This window comes from Manis pentadactyla, chromosome 2 (assembly GCF_030020395.1).
Source record: "Manis pentadactyla isolate mManPen7 chromosome 2, mManPen7.hap1, whole genome shotgun sequence".
NCBI classification, from domain to species: Eukaryota; Metazoa; Chordata; class Mammalia; order Pholidota; family Manidae; genus Manis; species Manis pentadactyla.
The window spans coordinates 110,127,736-110,150,530 of NC_080020.1; the positions used below are offsets into that span (position 1 = coordinate 110,127,736).

At 39.3% G+C, this 22,795-nt stretch overlaps 1 protein-coding gene across 4 annotated transcripts in view; it reads left to right on the top strand.

Moving 5' to 3' along the window:
• The window catches only part of DAB2 (DAB adaptor protein 2), a 46,790-nt gene that overhangs the window by 19,584 nt on the left and 4,411 nt on the right, over window positions 1-22,795 (top strand). For 2 of the 4 annotated variants that reach the window (XM_036910858.2, XM_057495602.1), the window contains exons 2-11: window positions 7,439-7,630; window positions 8,561-8,700; window positions 9,347-9,445; window positions 11,106-11,237; window positions 11,761-11,841; window positions 12,294-12,320; window positions 12,568-12,621; window positions 13,022-13,084; window positions 17,759-18,409; window positions 19,372-19,534. In XM_036910858.2, the coding sequence (XP_036766753.2) occupies window positions 7,540-7,630; window positions 8,561-8,700; window positions 9,347-9,445; window positions 11,106-11,237; window positions 11,761-11,841; window positions 12,294-12,320; window positions 12,568-12,621; window positions 13,022-13,084; window positions 17,759-18,409; window positions 19,372-19,534 (1,501 nt within the window). In that variant the 5' untranslated portion in view covers window positions 7,439-7,539. The remainder of the gene's footprint in view (window positions 1-7,438; window positions 7,631-8,560; window positions 8,701-9,346; window positions 9,446-11,105; window positions 11,238-11,760; window positions 11,842-12,293; window positions 12,321-12,567; window positions 12,622-13,021; window positions 13,085-17,758; window positions 18,410-19,371; window positions 19,535-22,795) is intronic. The other 2 variants (XM_036910859.2, XM_036910860.2) reach the window with 2 other exon arrangements.

Sequence of the window (22,795 nt, forward strand, 5' to 3'; positions counted from 1 at the left end):
CTAAATCAATATTAATGAAACAGTTTGACCAAATAGAACTCCAGCTACCTAGGCAAAAAAGAATCTAGTAGCAATGTGTAATTAGACCACATGAAATCCTTTTTCTGTTTTGGTTCAGAAAATATCTGTGAAATTCCATGTCCAAACCATTCTCCTAAGCTATCTTCTTGTTCTTCACTTAGTATGTTATTAAATGAAAGGTATTCTTGTTTCAGTCTCTGTGTAATGTGCTTTATGCAGTCTTCTTAAAAAATAGTTTTACAAAAGCTGACATATATAATCTCTAGGAATAGGACAGTAGAGTCTTATGTTAAGGTCTAGATTTCTTCTGATACCAACTCTATCCCCAGCCAGCCGTTTAACAACTAGACTCTTTAGAGTCTGTAAAAAAGTTATATATTCTTTCTTGCCCTCAGTTTTCCCTAATGTGTATAATGAAAGAGGGTCACCAAATCATTCCCTAGGTTTCTTCCAGCTCAATAGTCAAACCCAGTTGATATTTCTTTAAGGGGACATAGGAATGTGGAAGTAGATCATTGGACCTCAGACTTGCCAGTACATTAGAATCACCTGTGAATCTTTAAAATATATTGATAGCTGTGTTTCATCCCCTCCCTAGAGATTCTGATTTAATTCACTTGAATGTGGTGTGGACATTGATGTTTTAAGAGCTTTTATCCCAGTAGAAGTTCCTTGGGTAATGTGAGGTACACCTTCTAAACTGCCAGTGGTGTAGGCTTGGATTTGACTCAGTATCTACTAGAACAGGCTTCTCTGAGAACTTAGATTTTGTTCCCAGCATCCTGTTCCCATAGAGCCTACATTCTGTAGCCTCAGAAGCCAAAGTTAAAAGGAGGTGGTTCTAATGTTGGCAAACTGTCTTACTTTATCACCTGGGCCTTACTAATTAAAGCACTACATTCCTCCAAGTTTCTGTTTACTAGCTATTTACTTCTTGGTCCCATTTGTTCTGAATTTGTTTAAATACTGTGGAAAAGCAGTGTGTGATGCAACACAAGACAATATAACACATAGGGTCAAGAAACAGTTTGATTTAATCATAGCTACCCTTTATTGAGCACTTTCCATATGCTAGCCACTGAAGTCTGTATGTACATCCTTACTGATTTCTCATAACAACTCTGCAAACTATAATCCCATTTTACAGGTGAGGAAGTGAATGTTAGATAAGTTGCCTCAAGTCACAGAGCTAGAAAATGGTGAAAATGTGTAAGACTCCCAAACCTGATGTCTTAGCTGCTATCTTACCTCACCTCAACTCAAAATTCACTGCTTGGGGAATTCTGAAATCTGATCTGACTTGGCTCCAAAAGCTCTTTGGTTCAGGGCTGTATATGTCCTATAAGTCTTGCAGCATCCTCTCCAAGGGTTAAAAGCAATAATACATGCTCTCTGTAAATGCATAACTTGGGTATACCACCTGGACTCAGGCATGGTTTATTACTGAGGCCCCTACAGCAGTGTCAGCATTTACAGGAAAATATTCCAAGGACTCCTTTTCAGTATGCATTCACATAGTCTCATTTCCCCAGTTGAGCAGGCTGCAAAAGTCTTACTGTCTTCCTAACTTGGCCTTTGCGGAGTAGAGTAAGTCTTCCTAAAAGCTTAGGAATCTAAACAGTTAAGGGAGAAAGACTTTTACATCAAGTATCAGAAACAGCCTAACATCACCTAACATCATTTCTGGCAATGTCCCTTATTTTCAAAAGACTACTTGAAGATAGTGGTGAAGGCTGTTTGCTGTCCTCTTGGACCCCAGGATCTGTCTTAGAGGTTAATATTTCACATGTCTTAATTCAGTACCTCAGCTGAGACAGGCAGAAAGTTCCAAAGGACAAGGAAGCACATTCTCTGACCAGTACAAAGTACTGGGACTCTAGCAAAGATGTGTTGTTTTGGCCTTGACTCTACTTCACTCCCTTTCCTGTGTCTATTTTATGTGCTCTTTCTAAAAATTTAACTGATATGTTAAAAGTCAATGGGATTATGACTTTGAAAGCAACTTAGAAAATACAGGTTAAAATCAGTGGGATTTTAAAAATAAAGATAAGAATGACAGCATACATAATAGAAAAGGGAACACAGATCATGTTCAATTTTGAGCCTAGTGACTTATTAACAACTCATCTTGTGTTTCCAAGCCCATGTCATTATTCATAAAATAGGGACAAATTCTGTTTCACAGAGCTGTCAGGGTAAATTTCTTAAGTGCTTGGTACATTAGGTGTTTGTCCCATTCCCTTTACCATTTAAAACAGACTCTCTACCATTTGTGGAATGGGGTTACCATTAAATGTCCTTAACTCAAGTTATTCCTTTTACCAACATTTTGATAGTGATCAAGCAAATTCCTCTCTACTCTGTGTAATTTGCATAAGAAGATAGAATGAGAGGGAGGTGGCAAAGTTGTATCATGATACTGCTTTACAACCCTGGAATTATTAAATAGTACCATTGCTGATACCAGTGCTTCCCTGGTGATGGAAAGTATAAGTGAGAATAAGAAAGTTCCAGCCAAATTTCTCCCTACACAAATTTGTTCCTGTGCTGGCTATTCCAGGGTTCTAAATACTAGCTCTCTTGCATGAATCACTTTAAGGACTAAACAAACTATAGCAGATTTTTTTCTAGTACATAGGACATGGGGTCCTAAGATGACTCATGCAGTCTTCTGGTATACCTATCTCAGAAACTTCTCAGAAACTAAAGAAGATGTCGCAAGCTTCAAAATCTCTTCTAGTCATCCGGTTCTTGTGCTATGGAAAGGGGAAGTCCCTACATTCTTTCAAGAAGGTTTGTATTAAGTCCAAAATCCAAGTTAGATATCTTCACTCTGATGGAAGCTAATTTTATTGACTTAGCTAAGTTTCATTTACAATTTTCTGATCTTTATTAGACCTTAAGAAGGACTCAAGAATAAACAATAACTTCAGATCCCCAACTGTTTCCAGATGTATCTTCTTATTTCTCTTCTCAAGCATCTAATGAAGGGAACAGCCTAACCCAAAGAACTAGAATCTTCTTATTTCTCTTCTCTAGTGTCTAATGAAGGGAACAGCCTAGCCCAAAGAACTAGAACCAGCTAGGTTTAGATGGAGAGCTATTCATATTACCCTCTGTATATATTTTTGAGCTTTAATTTGTAATCCCTGCCTTATGATAGCACTTCTGTGGTGTTATCCTGATTCATATTGTACTTCTTGGTCAAAAGAGTCCCTGGGACTAAACCCAGTAATGAGAAGACTATATTCTTCCTGGTTGTCCTACACCCACTTGTTTCCCTTTATAAAAAACCTTTTACCTTGCTAGAGCTTTAAAACAGACCACATAACCCTAATGCAATATAGACTTTTTTTTTTCTTTTTAACAATGCTCTAGTTCAGGAAAGTAATCAAATGAATTAAGTAGGGCATCTTTTGGCCCTCAGATCCCATTCCTAGGCCCAAATCCTTTCCAAAAATCAATTTATTATAAAGTGTGCTGAAGATTTTATGAGCACAATTGGCAGCTCTGTAACAGTGTTAGAAGGATTGTATATTTGAATTCTAACTGTTGCATTTAAGTTGATTATTCTCTACAGAGGAACCTAAGTCTGGAAGCAAGACTTCTTCCTTCTGCTCTGTGTCAGGTGGTAACTTGGGCATTTCAACTGTCTCTGATGGGATATTTTCTTTTTAAACCTTGGGAGATAGGTGAACTTTTATCATTCTGGTATATGTGTGACTGGATATACATTTCTGTTAAAACATTTTAAGAAACCTTTAACATTTCTCTATAAAAGGGATTTATCTTTGAGTCTTAGAGCCTATGGGCAGAGTTAATTTACATTCATTTCAGGGGATATAGACACATTTTTAATTGTACAATCTACAATGGAGACCTACACTTGCTTATTGCAACCCAATATACACACACCTTTTCTTCAGGGAATTCATGCTAAAGAAACTTTTCTCCCTATTTTTTTTCTGCCTTGCATCTTATAACTATTTATCCCCAAACAGTGAAAGGATAATAGTCAAAGAACCGCAAATACTTTTGAAACAACTCCAATGCTGTGAAAAGTTTTGCTGAAGTGTCTGAAAGAGAAGTTTTCCTGTAAAATGAGAGCTCTTTCCATTTTGGCCCAGTCTGCCAGCACTAGATTGGATACCTGGTCTTGAGCTGTGAGGTTGTATGTCTTATACTGCCTTTATGACTAAATTGACTAAACCACATACCACCTTTTCCTCTCCCAAGCCCCTCAAAATACTTGTGGCACTACACAAATCCCTTTAAAATATTCTCACTTTAGGATAAAATTTGCTAAATTTAAAGAGCTAAATCTTTTCTTGTCAGAAATAATATCCTGCAGAAAATGCAATATCAGGCCTCAAAGGTGGTCAACAAACTCTATTCCAGGTTACTTTTCAACCAGAACTGGTGGGGAAAAGGGGAAGGCTGCAGAGAGAGGTCTTTCCTTCTGTCTTCAGGAACAAATAGGTAACTGGGATGGACAGGATATGGGGGACAGGGAAGCTTGTCAAATTTGAAAAGGTAAGGGGTCAAAAAGCAGAAAGTGCTCTAAAAGAAATGGTATACAAGAGTGAAAGGAAAGGAGATTGAAGGTCAGGAGGAGCAAAATATTTGAGAGTCTCACAAACAAAACAAAAAAGTTAAAATCTTTGTCCTAAATGAATGAGGAGTCATCACAGGACCAAACAGGTAAACTCCAAACACTATTCTAAAATTGAGAGGAACTTCATCATTAAAAAAATAAAATCCAGATCATCCCAATTCAGCCATGGACCTGATCCTCAAGGTTGTCATGGGAGCAAATAGTAGGGGGAGGAGGACGGCTCACCAGAAAGTATAAGTGTCTGATGCATGCAGTCAGATACCCCCAGCAGGATGAAAAGCAAAGTGGCAAAGTAATTGGATTAGGTCAGACCAATCAGCAGTTGATGCTGATTTTCTGAGGCTAGAGTTGTGATAATCAGTCAGTCCTTTCAAGGGAAGGGAATATGGAAAGGCAGAAGGTAGGAGACCATCAATTTTATATTGTTTAATCATGAAAAGACCATGGGCTGATGATCAGAGGACTACACAGTCATAGGGAAGGATTTTCCTTACTTCTACAATGAGATCTGAACAGTTTATAAAAGAAAAGCCCACTGGGGAGAAGGTGAGGGTGACGCAGGATGAGTCAACGCATCTCCTTCAGTCAGAGCTTAGTCTCACGTCCTGATGGTCTTAACATGGGTCAATGTCCTCTTGAATTGGAATAAATTCTTTGAAATTAAGAAAGTGATTATAGCTTTCTGAAATTGGAAGAGTGTGGATATGACTAGATTTATCACTTCTTGAGGAAACAAATTCTGAGAACCACTGAAAGCCATCAGGATGTACAAAAGAGCGGTGTACTGGTTCCCTAGGGCTGCCTTAGCAAATTAACAAACACTAAGTGTCTTAAAACCACAGAAATTTTTTTCTTTCACAGTCCTGGAGGCCAGAGGCCTAAATCAAGATGTCATCAGGGTCTGTTCCTTCTGGAGCTCTGAGGGAGAATCGTTCTGTGCCTTTCTCCTAGCTTCAGTGAACTTTGGCAATCCTTGGCATTCCTGGCTTGTAGATGTATCCATTCATTCTCCACCTCTGTCCCAGATTACCTTCTTTGTGTGTCTCTATGTCTCAAATTCCTCCTCTCCTTTAATAAGGGCATTTAGGGCCCTCCCTAAATCCAGGATAATCTCAGCTGAAGGTCCTGAATTAAAACTGAAAACACCCTTTTCCTAAATAAGACCATATTCGAAGGTTCAGGGTTAGGACAGGGACATACCTTTTTGGGGGCCACTACAGATGTGCAATAGAGCATCTCTGCAGCAAGTCTGGAGCTTCTCAGATAAGAGCCATCAGTGGAACATTGGAGGAGCTCTGGCTTGTCACCAGACAGCCTGGCTTAGACCCACATAGCAGCCTTGGCTGTTTCTCTGGAAAAGTAAAATAATACTGGATCATGATACTCAGAGTTACTGTGAAGTTTTGGAGTTAATACAGGTAAAAAGCTACTAGTGCCTGCCCTGCAACTAAGTCTTGAGGAAAAAGGGCTTTGAGTCTTCCACTACATAAGATGTTTACCTATAAAACACCTCTCTCTTCAAAAGCCCTGGCTGCCTACCCCTCAGGCGTCTTTGAACAGAATTAGTTACTCACTGTCCAAATGAAATAATTCAGCTAACATTAATCATACATAGATTTATGTATATATCTGTTTTTAAAGACTATAAAGACTAAAGACTCATGCAGTGGGAGAGATTAAGTACTGATCTTCAGGAAAACCTGTTAATATTTATGAAGCAGAAGTGCAATTCAAGCTAAGTAAGTAAAAACCTGAGACTTACTTTTTATCCTTTGAATGTCTAACAAATACCATATATTCCCACATAGTGGATGTGGTACTTGAATTAAAAAGCATCAAATAAATGGATACTAAAGGCACAGAATGAAGAGGGCTCTTTGGGGCGGGAGGAATGTACCAGCCCATTGGTGGTCTTCGCAGGGTAACAAAACTCTGAATGGCTTTTCTTTGCCTTTGGCCTTCAGTCCATGTAGGAAGTTAACCTCTCCCTAGCTCTTTCAGCTGTATCGAAACTTTGACTCCTGGGAGGTAGGGAAAACCTGTCGAAATATTAGTTCACTTATATGTGCTTATAATGACTCTGCATTTTCTGTTTTACCTACTGTGATACATGGGAGAGCTTTATGAGAGCCACATACCACAGCTGTTTTGAGAATAGTGATACCGAATAATAGCATAAAAATATTTATGCTCAATGAATTGCACAATAGACACCCCATAAGTTCATTCTTTCTCTGATACATGTGTTAATGTCAAAAATAAATGTTTTCTAAAATATACTGCTTAGATAGCCCTGGAGATCATATGCAGAATCCTAACATTTTAAAAAATATTTATCAATATGAATAAGAAAATTCATAACTCTACTCCTGTCACTGCCTTTGGAGTTAGATGATTTTGTCAAGCACCACACCAGAATTTATAATGCCCAATTCCAGATGACAGTGGCTGTTCTCAGGTTCCTCATCCGATTTACTTCTGTTTTGCTGTGAAACCTTATTTTTCCACTTGACATGTTTTATCCTTATCTTTAATTTTTATGGTTAACTTCTAATACAAACTGCTTAGCTAGATAACCATTAAATGTTATGAGAAAAGTCTGGTAAATAACCTCTTTCTATTTTGGAAATGACCAAGGAAACAATCCTACCCACTCTCCTGCTTTCAGAATTGAGTCTCAAAGAGGAGAAAGAACAACATGAATCTGAAGAACTGTATTCACGAATCACTAGTTGTAGCCCCATTGTGGAGTAAAGTCAGGGTTTGCTGCAAGGATCTCTTCACACCTCTCTCTGCCTGCAGGTGTCCGTGGTGGGTTATGTCCATTTGAGACGTCCCCCTCTGGGATCGCCTGGCATCTTTAAGTGTCGGCTGCTGCTGAACTCTGCTGTCTGCCTCTTGCCATGTCTAACGAAGTAGAAACGAGTACAACTAATGGTCAGCCAGACCAACAGGCTGCACCCAAAGCACCATCAAAGAAGGAAAAGAAGAAAGGTATGGAGAAACCCTCTTGAGGCCAGTGAGGGGAGCTAGCAGAGGTTACCTCTGAAGAAATGTGAATTCAGGCTAAAGTAAGAGCTAAGAGCTGGCTGTTGCCTTGTTTTGACTTCAGTCTAGTCTCAAGTCCTCTTTAATAGGAGAGTTGGACTTTGGCAGAGGAGGTTAGTTTGCTCCATATACAATAAGATGCGTCCCTGAATCCTGAGGTTGCAACAACTTGGGTCCTGCTGGGAAGTTTTCATAGCATCTTGTTCAGTTGATAAATGCAATTATCAGTTATTAAACGGTTATCTCTCAGTAACCTATTTACCACTTGCTTTATTGAAATAGTTGTCCTTTCTTGATTCGACCCTCTTCTCTTGGCCAGCGGCACCACTAACGTCCTTAATCATTGATAGTTTGAGAATATTCTGTGACTTGTTTGCCTTTTGCTTCTACACTTGAGATAGCACAGGCATTTGAAGAGACAAAAGTTGTAAGGATGGGTAATTATCTTAATGATTTTCAAAGGAATTTACTAGTAATACCCTTCTGTCTTACTGCCTAGTTTGAAATGTTACTAAGTTGTGCAGTGCCTTTTTTTTTCACTTAAAAAAGCATTATTGTCCTTAAAGTCTTTTAAAAATATTTTAAGAGCTATGATAAAGAATATCAGTAAATCCCTCCTCATGTATCCCCATTAAGTTTCCCATAGTTCAGTCTATTTATACCTTTAAGAGTTTATTGTCCCTCCTCCCAACATCATGCAGTGTTACAGAGCACAATTTTACTCAAAGCGAGTAGGAAGAGGGTGCAATATTGCATAGTTGGTCAATCGTATAGCCAGGATTTACAGTTCTCAATTTTGGAGATTCTAGAGCATATTTGGTCATACCTGGGGCTGAAGTTTAAATATTTATAAACTTTATTTATTTCTTTTCTTAGGTTCTGAAAAGACGGATGAGTATCTTTTGGCCAGATTCAAAGGTGATGGTGTAAAATACAAGGCCAAGCTAATTGGCATCGATGATGTGCCAGATGCAAGAGGGGATAAAATGAGCCAAGATTCTATGATGAAACTAAAGGTAAATGGGGCAAGCATGCTTTGGCTCCATCTTCAGCAAACGTCCAACAGAGGGAGTCATATTAGGAGGTCATGTTATTTGAAAGAAAGACTTTTCTAATCACAAAACTGATCCAACAACTCCTCAGATTATGAGCAGTCATGAGTTTGTTTGCATAGTCTGATTTGCTGTCTGATTTACTCAAGCATAGCAGGACTCTTTCCCTTGGGGACATCCAATGTTAGAGCCTGGAAGCATTCAGGTGACATTCAGGACTCTACTTGGAAGCTCATGAATCATTAGTGTTAGTCCTTTGATTCTGTGAATTTTTAAATTCTAATACTGTAACTGTGTGAAACTAATTAAATAATTAATACTTGTTAAGTAAGACAAGACCTAGAGGAAACGTCTTTGAAGATCTTCCAGTCCAGTCTCCTTGTCTTTACCGATGACTATTAGAACGACTCATCCAAGTTCACGTAGCTAACTATTGATGCCCTGGCTCAATGTCTTCTATTCCATGTTTCTGTCTCCTATGAAGGGGGCCTAACCCATTCATAGATGGTAACCAAGCTCAAAACAAAATTGTCTTTTAAATCTTTTTTAGTATCGGAAGCATTGTAGGGCTCTTGTAACTAGATTTTTCTTGTTTTCCCGACCTCCTCAGGGAATGGCAGCGGCTGGCCGGTCTCAGGGACAGCACAAACAAAGGATCTGGGTTAACATTTCCCTTTCTGGGATAAAAATAATTGATGAGAAAACTGGGGTAAGAATTCACTTTCACTAACACCTTTCTGACCACCTGAGTCTGACAAACAATTGGCGACTTAAATTTCAGCATCTCTCTTTCCTTTTCAAAATTCTGTAGGAAAAAAAAAAATGTACATACTACTTCTCCAGAAGTAACAGGCAGAAAACAGGGCAGGAGGTGAGGAGTCATGATAATTTATTTTCAAATTCACTTCCTATAGTAGATGTGAACATCGAGCCTGTAGTATGCTATAAATGGGTATTTTTTGGACCCCAGGTCCACAGAAGTAGATCGATCCTAATCCCTGGTTTGCAATGCTGTCAGGGCTCCAAGCATGGGTCTCCTTGTAATGCATCGATCACATGCAAACTTTCCAGCTAATGTAAAGCTAAAATATTACCTGCAATGCATTTACCTTTTGTCTTCTCATCTCTTTTCCCTTCCTCCTCACCCCACAGATGTTTTTTTTTTCAGTTGCTATTGTTCAATCACATGTGAATTGTCTTGCTTGTTTTGTGGTGTTCTGTTTTTTTGAGCCTTATCAAAAAGCTATCACACTTCAAGTCTTCTTGGATTTGTTTTTCTCTGCTCACCATAACATCCTATAATTCATCTACTTACAGTATTGTTTATAGCTTATTTTCATTGCTGAAAAATACTGTATTGAATCAAGGTACTGTGGGGAGACCTACAGTTACTATTCACCCCTTCCTGGAGATACCCATTATCTGTTATGCAGAATCCATCGGTCAGGCTTAGAGCTGACCAGGGTCCATGCCCCCTCACCCTGCTGGGCCTCATGCCCTGACTGCCGTCTCCATTCTTCCTCATGTCTCAAGTTTCATTTCCCAAGCCCACCAGAGAATGGTGGCAGGTTTCCCTCATAAGCATTCTCTCACCCTCCGAACTTTCTAAGACACCCAATGTAAATTGAGTGTAAATTTCAGTAAAAACTGAAAAGTGGCCCTGGGCATTTGGAAACAAAAGTCAATACACATTCTGACACCCTACAAATATCCCTGAAGAGCTGAGCCCTGCTCTCTGCTTGAAAGGATCAGGAGAAAGGGGTAGGAGGAAATAGACAGGAAGGCACTACTAAACCACTAAACCCCCTGCCCATGGGATTCCTGGATGACGTGGACATCTACGTGAGATTGAGAAATAGTTGCTGACAGCATTTGGTAACTTCTAGAATGTACTGAGGATAATTCTTAGGACAATAATACTTAGGGTGATTCTCCGGCCACTCTGAGCCATTGTCAAAGGATCCCTGTGAACACTCTTGTAGCTTAGTTACACTGTTCACTTGAGTTTGTCTTTGAGTTGGGAAAACAGACCTAGTTAGAATGGCTTGGGGCAACATGTCCCATCTTCACTTTAGAAATTCTTGGTCTCCTAATCCTCAGGCCTTCCTTGCTATGTAGCACCACATCTTTGGGATGGAGAAAGTCATGTATCCCTATTTTAAGGAGGAGCATTCTTCCCACTTGTGTTTTCTGCTCCTTGTTCCTTGTAGAGCCCTTTTTAGCAAGGATAAATGTAGCTTTAGTCTTCAGCCATTGGCAAAATATTCTTCCTTCAAACGTTTCAGCCTTTCACATATGCCTAGGTATCTGAAACTTAGTTGTACAAATATATTCTAGTTTTCTCAATCATTTTTTATGCTCCTTTTCAGGTAATAGAGCATGAACATCCAGTAAATAAGATTTCTTTCATTGCTCGTGATGTGACAGACAACCGGGCATTCGGCTATGTGTGTGGAGGAGAAGGTCAGCACCAGTTTTTTGCCATAAAAACAGGGCAACAGGTAAGCTTGAAGCCTTTAGGTACACCCAGAGGGACACTTGCCCGCAGCTGAACATAGAAGTGTCTGTCATTCAACTAGAGAGCTTGTTGGAAACAAGCAGATGTAGGAAGACTAAGCAGTGACTCAGAGGATGACTATCTTTAGTGGTCTAAGAAATATTTTTTATGTGTCACTGATAAGTGACACATACCAGCAGAGTATGTGGTATAGGACTGGTCAAGTGGATTTTCTTATAAGGTCAGTGCTGATTTTAGAACAGTTGAGAATTATTCCCAGAAATCCTGAAGACACTTGGAAAATTATTATGGTACTTCTTGTTTTATCTAAATACTTATTAACTGCACTGTCCTTTATGTACCCTCAGGTGGGGATGGGAGTGGTGGTGATCCCTGATAACCCAGGGGAAGGTAGAAAGGAACTTTAAGAGAAAGGAGGAAAATGGTACAGATCAGAAATGATGGGAGACAAAGGAGAAAAAACTGTAAGATTAAAGTACTGATAAAGATGTTTTCTCTTGCTTTAGGCCGAACCATTAGTCATTGATCTTAAAGACCTTTTTCAAGTTATCTATAATGTAAAGAAAAAAGAAGAAGAAAAGAAAAAGGCAAGTACTACCCAATACCAGCTCTAATAAATTAAGGCTCTATTCAGGGCCATGTTTGAATGTTATATAAACATAAAGTTTGTCTGGAGAGTTGGCTTCAAAGTATAGAAAGTAGAGAAATGTATTGTCAGTTCTTCCCAATTGCCAGGAATGGATGGATGTATGGTTAGACACTTCTGATATCTAGTCCCAGACTTTTGTCTTTACTCCCTACAAGCTTCACACTGATTCCCGGGACTGTACAGGACTACCAAGTTTAAGTCCAGCAACTCTGTTCAAATCCAGTATTGTTATGAAAAGGGGAAGGGAATGTAGGGCAGAAGTAATACGCAAGACTCTCTCTTGCCTTATGTCCATGAACCTTTAGGTATATATATATATGTATATGCATTTTATTTGACTCCTTTTAGCTGTAATTACTAAAATCACTGAATTTGTGTCTTTTTTTTTAGGTGGAAGAAGCCAACAAAGCAGAAGAGGTAACACCATATCTTTACTTCTTAGGACTTGCACATGTGATGTGTATAAGCCTTGTGTGCTACCTGCCCAAGCATGCTCTCCTCCTAGCTTATTACTATGTGTTCAAGTCCTTTCTGGCCATAGAAGATGTACAGTTGAGTGATCAGGGCCAAAATCATAACTGCTTTGCAAGCCAACACACTGGGAAATTAGATTCTGTAGGGAAAGCTCACCAGCTAAGCCCTTAAATATTTGCCATCTTTTCAGAATGGGAGTGAGACCCTGCTGACTCTTGATGACCAAGCTAACAAACTGAAATTGGTATGTATGTGACTTTTTATGGTTCTTACTTATCTGAACTTGGGCTTTACTTCCTACAGATGTTGCTAATACTAAGTCTGTATTGAATCTGTATGAAAATCCAGTTGAGACAATTTCTCTAAACATTAGTGCAACATTTATGTCAAGACACAAAGTAATCTTTTTAGTAAACACATCTAAATCTAATCCAAATACTTCTATAAGAGTGTGGACCAGATGAATGTCTTTGGGGACATGTCTACATCTCCTGACCTAAATAGACTAATATCAAATCTGTATTAAATGAAAAATCCAGTTGTGACAACTGATTTCCTAAATTGTGGTTTAGGAAGCAATTTTGACAATATACAAAGTAATCTTCAGTAGACCCATCTGAATCTAATCCAAATACTTTTTTAAGGGTGTTGACCAGATGGATTTGTTTGGGGACATGTCTACACCTCCTGACCTAAATAGTCCAACAGTAAGTGTCTGTTTTTAAATTTGCAATGTAATGGAAATGACATCTATAACTCAAATTGGCAATTAACCAGAAATCTTGAGCATCTCACTGAAACTTGAAAGGTGACTGCTGATTTTTCTGCATAACGTGTAAATGGCTACTAGGTCACATTTGCATCTTAGGTCACCATGGGAACCTATCAGCACTGTTCCAGATATATTAATATTGCTTACAGGTTAAAACTGAGCAATAGGTCAGGCAATGTAGTCCTTCTTGGTATTACATAGGGTCAGGAGGAATTACTGAATAACAACCCTTGGCTTGTCTAACCATAACATCCAATACGTTTCCTTGAAGGAAGTATAATTGTTAGATGATAATTGTAAACCTCCTGGCCTCTTCATTTTTTTTCCTATTCTTTCTATTGTGATTTAGCAATATAAACTTGGTGTGAAGTAAGACTTAAAACAAACAAGAGTCTCAGTTATGTTTAATCAAAGCCTTGTTTAAGAAGGTGCTCATTCTTTACAGGTATTATAGTGTATCAAGTCTTCTTGATATTGATCAATCCATGACAAGTCTGTGAGAATGGAGCAATATTTGCCTTTACAGACATAGAAATGGTGATTCAGAGAAAAACACAAGAAAGAGATTCAGGTTCAAGGCTTAAGCTCAAGTCTCAGACCTTCTGAAACAGGCCTCAACTGAAATTGCCCATGTAATTTTGAATGACTTGTTACAAGTTCTGTGATCTATTTAACAGTTTCTTGTGTATGTGCTATTTGCAAGGCACAGAAGTGAGTGAGGACACACAGTGTCAGTGACATCATGGAGTTACTATCTAGCAGGGAGACCAACATTAACACTGATAATGAGGCCTATTAGTTGATGTTAATTACAAGGTATTTACCTAGTTTAGAGGTTCAGATAATTCCTCTGAATGAGTTCCTGAAATTGAACATAAAAGCTGAGAGACAAAAAGACCATCAGTCTAGAATAATGGGAAGAATGTCTATCTAGGAGACTCTTCTATCAGGGGATTATCAAGTAAGCCTGCATAACCAAGAAGCCGTAGGAATCAAAGCAGCAGCAGGTGGAGGACTGGGTCAATCTCACCTGCCGGAGGGCTGCAGACAATGCCAGGCCTATGAAGTATCACATAAAATGCCCAGGCCCAGTGGGATGGAGAAGAGAGGGGCTGCAGACTCTTCTCTGCTCCAAACACTTGAGATTCACAGTATATAACAGCATTTTAGAGGCCCTAAAAAACCTGCAATAGAGAAGTCTTAAAGATCTTTTAAGTATAGAGTCCTAACTCACTTTTCTATAGAACGTTTCATTCTTCATAATGCTTACTAACATTCTAAGGTTAAACTTTTGAAATATCAGGATTAGATCATCCTGAAAGGTCCTTCCTAGCTCTGAGGTCCTTTTGAGACCTAGACAACTTTGCCCTGCCTCCTTTAGTAGCTCCCCTCTCAAAGTAAATTGGCATCTGAACTACCTGCTTTCCAAGTATAATTGACATTCAAAGAAGTATATGAACGAGATCAAAGCACTCAAGCTATGAAGCAGAATTCCAATGGGATATGAAAGGAAGCATATACTATTTAATCTGCTTCTATAGTCTTCTAGAAAGTTCTGAAAATATAAAACAAAAGCAATATAAGGATCTTGAGTCTCGTTTATATTAGACTTCATGCATTCTAAGAATTTTTTGATTCACAGAAATAAAATACAAGTATTAGTTAAACTCACAATAAAGTAATAAATACCATCAAAGTAGATGGTATCTGGTAAGTAAGAGAATGCTAACAGTGCTACTTGTGTACTGGTTAGACTTTGCCAATGTGTTCTTACATATTGACTCCATATTCATCTATCACAAAATAAATTTACCTATAGTTGATGAAACCAGCATGTTTAAAGATACTCAAATCTTACAGCAGTTGCTCCAGAAGAAATGATGAGAAAACAAAATCTAAATTATCTAGACTTTATTAGTGGTTCCTTGTCTCATCTGCTACTCACTCAGCATTCACACAGAATAATTTTATGCATTTTAAATAAAGCTCATTGTTGTAAACTAAGTGGCATCCCTTACAACGTAATTTTTATTGGAAAACCAGTTCTATATTGCATGTCAAAAAGGAAAGAGAAGTAAAAGACATGCCCTCTAACTTTAAAAATGGGGCAATTTGAAAACACAGTTATTTTGAGAAGATCATAAGGGTGGTCTCCCATCAAGTATGTTAAATCTGGTACACAGATGGGATCAGGACACAAAGCACAGTCTCATGTATACACAAGATGCCATGGGTGGGCACAGGTGGAGATAAAATAGAAGAATCAATGGGAAAAGGCTTTGCAAAGAATCTGAACTTGAAAATGGGTCTTTAAAATGTGTAGGAAAATAATGGTTAGGCTAAAATAAACTAGGTTCTATTATGGGTCATTTTCAAAGTCTGGATAATGAAGATTATTTTAAGATAAGAAGTAGCAGGAAGCCACAAGAGGCTTTGAGTAGGAAAGTCCAGAATTTGGAAGGCTGAAAAGATTAGGTGGGATTAACTACCTGGAGAAGAGCGAGGCCTTGGAACTCAGGATTTAAAACCTTGCCTTTGTGCAGACACTTGTGTGATTGCCTTCTTGCCCCTCTTCCCAGAATTCCTTAAGAGCCGAGAATGTGTTTCACTTTCATGTGACTGGTGCTTCTCTCTCAGATGCTCAAATGATGGCCAACTGAATGTGGTGTCCACAGTCCAACAAAGAATTAAGGAAGCTCTGACCTAGGGAGTAGATGAGGAGTCTCACATCTCTCAGTTGTAGTCTATGAACTAGACTCTTAATCTTGGATTAACAACAAACCCAACCTGAGGAGAGCCTTATACATTTTACTTATAGGGTGACTATTCAGAAGTCTAACATTGTGGCTCCTGTTTGGTGTCCTAAGAACTTCTTCTGAAGTGTTTGCAAAGGAGAACTCAACCAGCTGTGAACACCCAACTGTTCTAACCCAGAGGTGGCTCATAATAAATGAATAAATACTGAAATCACAAGCTTTGTAGTATATTTTCTCCTACCTTTTGATTGTTAAAGATCCCTACATTAAGATATTCCAATCCATTTCTTTGATTTGAAAAATAATTTTTTCCTTGATTTAAAAAATAATTTTTTACAAGCTCTTCTGATAAACCCTCCTGGTTATAAAGAGGAAAGCTGGCTTGTACAAAATTGTGTTTTTATGCCTACCAATAAAGAAAGCCAAAATATAGAGCACTAATTAAGTCAGACTCAAGACCTAAACTTCCTAAAAATATGTTCTCTTCTCTTAAAGCCAAGGCTTATTCAGACCCACATTTTACTTATTAGTTTGAGACTTATTTCCTTGAGGTTGTTTTGTCCCAGTGATCAAAATATTTAATAATCTGCTCAGGATAGTGCTAGAACTCTAAATCCATTTCAGCTAGGCATTTTTTATATTTTATGCTTTTCTATGGCTAGCATAGTTCAGTATTTAATGAATCAAAGTCAGAAGGGAGGTCTGCCAGGATGACAGCTCTATCCCAGGGTCAGTCCTAATTAGTTTTGTCATTGACCTGAATAAAGAGTTGTTGATTTTCTGCTTTTATGCTGAGAAGGATGTCTAATCTAACAACTAAGAACCCAAATAATTAATAACCAGAAAAAAATGATAGAGAGGGAATAGAATATGTAGAGTTATGCATTTGGTATGTCTTTCAAATTAACAAACCTACAGCTCCACCTTATATACAAATTAGATATTAGATTATAGATAAATGAAAGAACTATTTATCTGCTAAATAGATGAGATTACTGTCTTAACTCAGGAAACTTTATGCTATGTCATAAAAAAATGCACAGTATGGGAGGTAAATGTGTAAATATATTATATCAGATTATATCAGTATTTTGAGTATCACTTTCTTAGAAGGACATAGACAAAAGGGTATGTCCAGAGGGGAGACCAGGATGATGAAGATGAGAGGTCCATCTTGGATAACACCTTCAAAAAGATCCTTTAGTATTTAAAGAGGCATATCTGACAGGCTGTGATGGAAGGAGAAATATTTTTTTGCTTCCTTAGCAGAAAGACAAATTATAGGGAAATATATTTGACCTTAAACTTCGTCACAGTCACTATAAAATATGAAATGTATTAACCAGTCCCTTTGCTCATTTGGAGAGAGGATGTTATGTGAATTTAGAGGTACAGTAGAAGGGACTGTACATCAAGTAGGAAACAGGGCTAGGCTTCTGAGGTCACTTCTTACTTTCAAGCTCAGTGCACATAGGTAACCACTTAGAGTTACTCAAAATTAGTTCCCTTCAAGACTTTCAAAGGCATGAATTGAAACAATGATTCATGAACCCAGCCAGGCTGTAAGGATGAGTGAAGACATGAATAAAGTAAACAAAAATAAGATTTCACTTAATGAAGGACCAGTGATATTGAGACTTAAACAAAAGGGCATGTGGTAGGGGAAGGGTGGGGAGGATCTGCTGCACAACCAGATGTACTCAGGAAGGTGATGGGAGGAGGTAACGGTCAACCAGTTTGTCAAGACCAGAATCTAATGGCAAGTTTGATAATCTTGGTCATCTTATATAGCTTTCGCATTTGAAGTCACAACATGGACTAACACTTTTTTTTTTTCTTTCCAAATGTGATAGGAAAGCAAAGATATCCTGTTAGTGGATCTAAACTCTGAAATCGACACCAATCAGAATTCTTTAAGAGAAAATCCATTCTTAAATGGCATCACCTCCTGCTCTCTTCTGCGACCAAAGCCTCAGGCATCTTTCTTACCTGAAAATGCCTTTTCTGCCAATCTCAACTTCTTTCCCACCCCTAATCCTGACCCTTTCAGTGACGATCCTTTTGCACAGCCAGATCAATCGACACCCTCTTCGTTTGATTCTGTCAAATCTCCAGATCAGAAGAAAGAGAAGTTGAGTAGCTTGTCTACTCCACTGAGTAATGGGCCCCTGAATGGGGATGTTGATTACTTTGGTCAGCAGTTTGACCAGATCTCTAACCGGACTGGCAAACAGGAAGCTCAGGCAGGCCCGTGGCCCTTTTCAAGTATGCAAACACAGCCAGCAGTGAGAACTCAAAATGGGGTATCTGAAAGAGAGCAGAACGGCTTCCATGTCAAAACCTCCCCGAACCCTTTTGTGGGAAACCCTCCCAAAGGACTGCCTGTACCGAATGGCGTAAAACAGGACTTGGAAAGCTCTGTCCAGTCCTCACCACATGACTCCATAGCCATTATCCCACCTCCACAAAGTACCAAACCAGGAAGAGGCAGAAGAACCGCTAAGGTGAATTGTCTTCTCCACATATCCATTGGCAGAATGCATGTTCGGTACCAAAGGGTGGTGTGATGCAACTCTTTCCTGCTGCTATTGTAGTTTCCTGTGTGGCTGTGAAATAGAAGGTGGGATAAGGCACATCGTTCTCCAGGAATACTTTCCTCTAATCACCATCCTTTTTAAGCTTCTCACTAAGCAGTGTTTGTCACACCCTGCTTGCCATTTGCATGTCTTGTCACTTGTTATTAACTAAACACAAGTTTTTCCATTTTTAATGCTGCTATGCTTCTGTACCTCTGGTAAGTTTGATCGTCATGTTCTGGGAAGGGAGGGCAAGGGTTCTTGTGATTCCTTTTGTACCTTCCCCACACTAACACACACCCGAACACACCTCTCATCTTGCATTAATTGCCAAGGTGGTGCTATAGAGTCTGTCTCCTCTCTTAAATGCTGACTGAATAATCCATTGTCTTGAAGGAAACATATATTTACTATTACCTCATTTAAAAGCAATTTAAAATGTGGTTTCTGGATCTTTTTTTGGTTCTAAGTATCTTTGGAAAAATCTTATTAGAATATGCAGGCTGGCCTAATGATAACACTACTTACCATTATGCAGACTGATTTAAACCCAACAGGATGATCAAAAATATTTAGCTTACTTATTTGCAGTTGGCTTTTCTTTCCCAGCTTCAAGCTTTTAGCTGATAAAGAGAGCAGACAAACACAAATGTGGAAATGAGCAGAACAGATTGCGCTTTGAGAGTCCTCTGTTACAACAGATGCCAAGACTGGATATTCTGTCCACTGCAGAGATCTGTGACTTTTTTATCTTTTTGTAGTTTATCAGTAATAGAAAAAAGTTTTTCCTTTTTTGGCTCCCAAATTTGAGGTACAGAGTAGGAGACAGAACAAAGCCGTATCTCACCCGTTACTGAGTAACTCTTCTGTCTCCGTCTCTGCCCCGTTAGTCTCCGGCAAATGACTTGCTTGCATCAGACATCTTTGCTCCTCCCATCTCAGAACCTCCAGGCCAGACATCACCAACAGGACAATCCACAACCCTACAGACCAACCCTCTGGATCTCTTCAAGACAAGTGCTTCTGCCCCAGCAGGACCCCTTACAGGTCTAGGTAGGTTTGACTCTGTTACTTTCACTTATAGGATGATAATGCACAGGAAGAAGGTACTTCATACCTAGGAGGTCCCAGGGGCATAAGATTTAAGCATCCTAGGGAGCCTTTGTCCCACTTTTACTTCTGTACAACCTCACCCCCATTTGGTACTCTTAACTTCTAACTGAAATTTGGCTCCTTGAGTTGACATGTGAGAAGACATCCATTTTCAACACTGCACTTACCTGAACCAACTAGTAATGGCTTACTGAAGATAACCATAAGGGATTCTGAAGCTCAGACCAGATGCACTGGAGAAGCCAAGTTGAGCTGAGAAAGCCTTGTCTACCTTCTCTATTAGAAAAGGTAGCAATAAGGATGGCTTCCACGCAATTTGTCATTAATCGAATCTCTACCCCTTGTTGAATTGCCATCCCTCTTGGAAGGGATACATATCCCCTAGGGATGTTAAGTTAAATCTGAAGCAAGTGTAAGTCATAGAATGAGAATCCCGGTTCTGAGCCCAGCTCTGTTCCTATGCTCATGGTGGGTGTGGAACCGTCTTATATTCTGATCAGACTCTGAGTGCTTAAGCCTTCAGTCCTCCTTGCCAATATTTTGGCTGGCTGGGTGTCTTAATAGAGTTAGAAAATAAGTACCAGAAACGTGAAATTGAAAAGAGCACAGAGATAAGGGAAGAGAGTAACTCTATCAGGTACCTGGGATATGATGGTACCAGCATTCATAAATGGTCATTAGCTCATGTGAACCACTGAGCCTGTCTGTGGCAGGACTCTGGGGAAGGCTGCTTGGCTGAGGGCTGGCCCTGCTACCCTTTGCCCACAGACTCCACTTCTTTTCTGCCTCCATGGCACAGTCTCAGGAACTCCAATAACAATCTTTGCTATCCATCTGGGGATTCTCTTTGTTTTTCTGCTTCCTAGCACCTGTACAAGTTCCAAATAGACTCTGTCTTGGGAAGAGGTTGTGGGCTATAGAGGAAAAGGGACTCTCTTTCCCATTTTGTGAAATTTGACCAGGGATTCTTGCTTTCTCTGTCTCCAGTCCAGTCGATCATCAGGACTGTACTTTGTTTTATTTTCTCTCCACAAAGGAAAATACTTCTGTCACATTAATTCTGTTTAATCACACTTAGAGCATGATGCAAGAGGGGGTTGTTACCCAACTGCTGAGTGGCTGATATCCCCGTGGTCAGGAGAAGCCAACTTGTTGCAGGTCTCTGCTTGCATCTACACCATCAAGAGACTCTCCCTAAGCACTTTGTGTCTCTAGGGGGCTTCCCCCTTTCTGCATCTTTTTCCTGAGCCCCCAAGTGAAGCTGGTTTTTGCTTCTCCTTGCAGGAGGTTAGGGAGCTTGCCTGCAGTGCCTACAACTTGATCACATCACAGAGTTTTGTAGTCTAGTATCAATGCCCTGAAGAATTTTACAGCCAATATTTAACAAGTCAGCCTGAAAATACAGCTGGACCCTATAACTGTTAATTTATTCAGACGAAGTGAAGCTTTTTGGCGAGGTGCCCCTGTTGAGGCCGTGGGGTATACAACTGCAGAATACTGATGATTCTTCCAGTTTGGACATGGGACTCACACTGAGCTCTACAGTATAGCCCCTGTCCACCCACAGGGATCCTCCGCCAAACCATGAAGGTTGTAGGTCTGGCTTCCGCTAGACCCAGCTGGGGGGCTGTCTCTTCTCGAGAACTGGGGGTGGGGAGAGGGCACTGTAGAAAGCTGAGCCTTCAGCTTTGATAGCTACCCTGTGTTTTAATCTAGCATCAGAAAGTGATAAAATTAACTTTCAAACCCACGCTCTCTTTTTCCTTATTCCTTGCCTCTATTTTCTCCAGTGGGGTCTTAAATATCTTGGAAAAACAATGCATGGAATCAGGTAGATGGGAATGAAGGCTGGCATCAGTATATACTGGGAAAGCCTATAATTCCTGGCAAATATACTATTTTTCTCTTTTACCACCACCACTAATACCATCTATGGCTAAATTAGCCACACATTTTCCTAAGGGAAGGCAAGTCGTCCATCATGAAAGATGATCAAATTCTACCCAGTTTGCACATCCAATTAGTGTAAATTATTAGTGAGTGACTCTGGCTTTGGTTAATAAGATTTAAATAAATTTGTTTTAAAATGTTAGCCATAACTTTGCTCAAATTCAACCCACTTTTAGAAGCCTATATTATAGAATCTAAGAGAAGTTTTCCCTTGATTCATTATAAAAGGAATATGATATTCTTTAGTGTAAATGAAATATAATTTCTGTATCTGTAAAATAAGCATCTGAATTAACATTCCACTAAAAAGAGAAAAAATTGTCCTGTCCCTTGATGCTAAGGAGGCAGAATAGGAAGAGACGGTGCTGGATTTGGAGCCAGTATGCCTGAGTTTTAGTCTCTCCTGCCACAGACTATGACCTTCCCACTCTTAATAATTAGTATCTTGTATCGAGTTCCCTCGCCTCAAAAAACAGGCATGTTAATTTCATTAAAATGACCCTTTCTGAAAGCCACTACTTCCTGTGAGCACACTGCATGTGTTCATGGCCAGATAGCCAGAGTTCACAATAGAGTTGAATCAAGTAACACCAATCCTCAATACTAAGAACATTCAAGGTAGAACATCTTGCTACAACAGCCCTTGAACATCATTTTCAAAGTATTTCTCACTCTGGAAACAAAAACATTCCTAACCCAAGATTGAAGGCCTTTTCTTAGTTTGATTAGAAAACTTTCATAACTGAAGCTCTGCTCCAAAGCTCAAAGCAAGTAGGCTTTGAGTGCAGAGCATCATTTGTGAATAGGTATGAGGCTGAATTTAGGTTTTCTTTTCATGGTGACAGTTTTACTAGGTTGTTAATATATGTGGGAAGAGGCAGGAGAAAAAATGCCTTAGGTATTAGAACAAGCTGTTGGGGAATACACTTCTCAGGAATAGGGAAAAGGGGACAAATATTGGAGAGACCTGAATTGTAGTGATTTGACTAACTAATCAAAATGGTGAGGGTGTAGGAGATGGAGCCATTGTTCCACAGAGATCAGATAACCAGACACAAGCCAGTTACCTCAGAAGATTTTTTTGCTTCACATCCTCTTCTCTTGTTCCCTTCGTCTCTTAAATACTCTTCTAACTTCTGGCAAGGTCTAGTGAATGACACATGGCAGGAAGCACTTTTATTTGAAATAGCTCTCCCAGGATAACCAGGCTTTCCTCCATTTTTACATATAAAAATCTAAAACTATCTTGGC